Source organism: Ursus americanus, chromosome 5 (genome assembly GCF_024610735.1).
Source record: "Ursus americanus isolate L20-20 chromosome 5, mUrsAme1.1.p, whole genome shotgun sequence".
NCBI classification, from domain to species: Eukaryota; Metazoa; Chordata; class Mammalia; order Carnivora; family Ursidae; genus Ursus; species Ursus americanus.
The window spans coordinates 83,375,810-83,381,087 of NC_142131.1; the positions used below are offsets into that span (position 1 = coordinate 83,375,810).

Genomic DNA, 5,278 nt, shown 5'->3' on the forward strand with positions numbered 1-5,278 from the left:
GTTTTGTGTATTTTTTATATTGAAAGAATTCCTCATGACGTTGAAGGAGAAATCTTGAGAAACAAATTTAAGCATATGAGAAACACAAAGTTTGTAATTAAAGGATATATCACATCAATATTGACTAAAATGCAGAACTATGAGGCTGTTTCAACACAGAAGCACACAAACTTTAGAAAACTGCAATTTCACATTTCCTAACACCATGACTAAATTATTTGTGGCATACTAACAAGATATAAGGAAAGAATAGAAATGTAATGTGTACTGCAATATATGCTTGTTGGTAATTTTCTTTGGATTAAAAAATACTGTGTAGTAACAGCAGAGATGTATGATAGGATGGTAAGGCAAACATCTTGTCACAAAGTGAAATACGTAATTATTCCTCCAAGTCTCATTTTTTTAAATGTCATTTGACCACCTCTTCTTAAGTAAATGCCTAACCTTCCTTTCAAGTAACTATCATTCCTTACCATCCCTTGTCTTCCAGGCATGACTGGAACCATGGAAGATGCAAATGACACCACAGAGATAAACTTCATTCTTGTAGGACTCTTTAACCACACTCCGACCCATGTGTTCCTCTTTTCCATGGTGCTCATGATCTTCCTCACCTCCCTGATGGCCAATGCCCTCATGATCCTGCTCATCCATGAGGACCCCCAGCTGCACACACCCATGTACTTCTTGCTTAGCCAGCTCTCCCTCATGGACATGATGCTGGGCTCCAGCATAGTCCCCAAAATGGCAACCAACTACCTGATGGGCACCAAGTCCATCTCTCCTGCTGGCTGTGGAACTCAGATCTTCCTTTTTCTCACTCTGGGAGGTGGTGAATGCTTCCTCTTAGCGGCAATGGCCTATGACCGTTATGTGGCCATATGTCACCCCCTGCGCTACCCTATCCTCATGAATCAGAAGCTCTGTTTGCACATGACCACAGGCTCCTGGCTTCTGGGAGGAGTGGATGGACTGATACAGGCTGGTGCCACTCTGAGCTTCCCTTACTGCCATTCTCGAGAAATCAACCACTTCTTTTGTGAGGCACCCTCTCTCATGCGCCTTGCCTGTGCTGAAAATATATTTTTTGAGTTTTTCATGTATGTGTGCTGCATCCTGATGCTCTTGATCCCTCTGTCTCTCATTTTGGCTTCCTACAGTCTCATCTTGGCTGCTGTGCTTCGCATGAAGTCCACAGCAGCTCGGAAGAAAGCCTTTGCCACCTGCTCTTCTCACCTGGCTGTGGTGGGGCTCTTCTATGGCACTCTCATATTCACCTACATGTGGCCCAAATCCTACCGTTCAGTGGCCCATGACAAGGTGGTCTCTGCTTTTTACACCATCTTTACACCTGTGTTGAACCCCCTTATCTACAGTGTGAGGAATAAAGACGTCAAGGGGGCTTTGAGAAAGTGGTTAGAGAAACATTTTCTGCAACATCTATAGTGAGAGTAATTTGATGAATTGGCAGCATCCAAAATGGATCTATTATGAAATTTGTGTTATATCAATATATTTTGCTCTCACTTGGCCAGTTTACTGTTAAAAAATCTATTTCTTTTATATTTAGTAAATTAAATTTACATTTGTCCTGCTTTCATACATCATTATAATATTTTTGTTCTCGACTTCAGACCTCAGCAATAATAGTAAATGATGGAGCCACTGTAAGATTTTTTAAAATTTATTTATTTGAGATGTAGAGAGTGAGTGAGAGGGAGAGCACAAGGTGGAGGAGGGGCAGAGGGAGAGGGAGAAACAGACTTCCTGCTGAGCAGAGAGCCCAATGTGGGGCTTGATCCCAGGACCCTGGGATCATGAAAAGCTGAAGACAGTCGTTTAACCGACTGAGCCACCCAGGTGCCTGTGATTGAGGCAATGTAAGCAAAAGATATGCTAGACATTGATAAAATAAAGGAGATTTTCAACTTTTATGTGCCTGGGCCCTGCTCATGGGCTCTCAGGGGAGCCAAACTTTAACCATTACCAGAGTCAGCAAACTCAATTTCTGACCTGGGCACAGATTGTACATCTGACTCATTTATAAATAACCTAAAAGGGAGCATTCCAACATAAAGCTAAGGGAGTCAAACCTCCCTGGTTCCCATAGGACTGAAGTTATACAGTCCTCCAGATAAACTAAGTCCTTAGGTTATAATCCTAAGATAAGATAAGGTCTATAACTTTCTGAAATGTCTTTCATCCAATGATTTGTAACATTTCATGTTTTATGGTTTTATGTCCTTAGTGAAGATTGTATCCCAGATAGTTGTCCTAATCTGGGCTGGGAAAACAGAAACAAAAACAAAAATCAACAACTACAACTATAACAACAACAACAACAACAACAACAAAACCCTTTCTTTTAAAGATTCTAAAAGCTGTGTTCATTTTGTGTCAACAACACCAACTCTGTGTGTAATTTTGAGGAAGAATTATTTAAAGAATGAATAATTAATCTGAAGAAATGAATGTATATCTTAGTTTCATATAATTTTGATAAAAGAAATTTCAAATAAATAGTTAAAGGAATATTAAAAACATAAAAACTACATAAATACATATATACAAAATACATAAAAATATTTTCAAAATTTTTGCTAGAAAGATGTTCTGAGGGTATATGTGAATTAAAAAATCATAGGTACAAGGTAAGCAGATAGATCTGTACACATTTAAATATGTAGTGATCACTGGCGGGCTCAGTCATTAAGACATATGACTCTTGATCTCCAGGTCATGAGTTCAGGACCCATGCTGTACATACAGCTTACTTTAAAAAAATATACAGTAATCATGAAGAGTAGACATGAACATCTCTACCTGAAAAAAGTAACACTAATTAAAAAATAATTCACTCATGACAGAATTAACCACATAAATCAACACAGACAATAGATTTATTCATAATAGTAATTAAAAGAAAAAATCCATTTTTCCACAGGTTAAAATAAATATTTCTATATATAGATAAGAAATCATCTTTGCTCCCAAGAAAAGCCCTAAGGCTGAAGGTTTCATCTTCTTTGTGTTTCAATAAAGGACACAAATCTAATGGGTTAGAAGAAGTATTATAATCTTTCTGTGACTTTTGAGTTGTTAGTTTTAGGATAATTAATTTTCCAAAAAAATAAATAAGAAGGACTCTGCCCTACATGTCTTGATTCTAAGGAAATGTCACATTAAAAATGATTATCAAATTAATGGTCTATTGCCAAAATTCTTAAAATCTGAATTTTAATATCAGCATGAACTACTGAGTCTCTTTTATGTAATTATCTCACATCATTTCAAACAAAAGAACGTACCTATATATATTCAAGGATTATCAAAAAATGCTGTTCCATAGTTTTGATAAGTATAAGATTTTTGTTCCCAATACAATGCCAAGTCCTCGAAGCTGAAATGTTAGAATAAAATTTAATGTTCCATCATCATTCTCTCAATTGAATTTAATGAATTAAATTACTGGACAATGATATGCCAACAATATCATCAAACATCAGTCTCAAACATAATTAATTCTAAATGTTTACAGTGTGAAAATCGATACTATACCCTGGCTATGTAAAATTATATGGTTGAGGCTGAAATCATTTGAAACTTATTTATGGTAGTATAGTTGTGACTCACATACTAGCCTATATGAGTTTCTGAAACACTTTATGCTGATAAGTGGTTATATATATGTATATATATTTATATATATGTATGTATACATACATATATATATATATATATAATTCATCTTGGAGATGAATCTCCAAATTCCACTTGAGATGTCCCAAATGACAAAATAAAATAAAATAAAATAAAATAAAATAAAATAAAATAAAATAAAAATGGTCCATCAAACTTTCCCTAAACAAGTTTTATGAGGAAAAAAATTTAGTATTGTTATTTTAAACCACTAACATTTGCATTGGCTTGCCATACAACAATATTAACAATAACATATTCTGATTCCTGGAAGACACATGGACCCAAAACTAATACTAAAATCATGTCATTTTTTTCCATAGGATCAGTTTGCAGTGAGAATTCAAAAATAAACCAATAAACCAAAAGCAAAAGAAAACAAAACTCAAAGAAACTGTTAGCAGAAAATTAAGGGCCTTGATAAAACAGTTGCTGAAATAATATAATGCTAAATGTTCTTTGAATTTGAACTTAAAAAAAATGAATAAAAACACTCATCATCACGGAAATGCTAAACAAAACTAAGAGATATTACCTCACACCTGTCAGAATGGCTAAAATGAATAACACAAGAAGTAACAATTGTTGGCAAGGTTGTGGAGAAAAAGGGATCCCTCATGCAGTATTGATGGGAATACAAACTGGTGCAGTCACTCTGGAAAATAATTTAGAGTATCCTCACAGATTTAAAAAGAGAACTACTCTATGATCCAGCAATTGCACTATTAGGTAATTACCCAAAGGATACAAAATCACTCATTTAAAGGAATACATGCACCCCTATGTTTGCAATATCATTTTTTATAATTGCCAAGTTATGAAAGCAGCCCATATATCATGCATAAAGAAGTGTTATATATATGCAATAGAATATTATTCAGCTATAAAAAAGAATGTCAAAGATATAAACATAGTGATTCAAAGTGGCACATGCATCCCATTGTTCACAACAGCCAAAATAAGCCGAGTCCAGGTGTTCATCAATAGCATCAACAGATGAATGGATAAAGAAGAAATGGCATATATATAATGGACTATTACCCATCCATCAAAAAGAATTAAGTCTTTCCATTTGCTATGACTGGAAAAACCAGAGGGCATTATGCTAAGTGAAATAAATCAGTCAGAGAAGGACAAATATATTATTTCACTCATATGTGGAATTTAAGAAACAAGACAGATGAACACAGGGGAAGGGAGGTAAAAATAAAATAAGACCAAATCAGAGAGGGAGAGAAACCATTAGAGACTCTTAACTCTAGGAAACAAACTGAGGGTTGCTGGAGAGAAGATGGCGGGGAAAGGGGTAACTGGTGATGAGCATTAAGGAGGGTGCTTGATGGAATCAGCACTGGATACTATATGTAACTGATGAATCACTAAACTCCACCTCTGAAACATAGTACACCATATGTTAATTAATTGATTTTAAATAAAATTTTAAAAAGAGTGAAATCTTGCTATTTGCTACAAATGGATGCAGCTAAAGAGTATAATACTAAGCCAAATGAGTCAATCAGAGAAAGACAAATATCATACAATTGCACTTATATGTGGAATTTAAGATAAAAAATGC

The 5,278-nt window shown here is 35.0% G+C and overlaps 1 protein-coding gene across 1 annotated transcript; it reads left to right on the plus strand.

The window, feature by feature from the left end:
* The first annotated feature begins 507 nt into the window (after positions 1–507).
* LOC123779399 (olfactory receptor 2T33-like) lies at positions 508–1,449 on the plus strand. Its single transcript, XM_045777490.2, has one exon. It carries the CDS (start codon positions 508–510, stop codon positions 1,447–1,449), a length of 942 nt encoding a protein of 313 aa, XP_045633446.1.
* Positions 1,450–5,278: the final 3,829 nt, after the last annotated feature.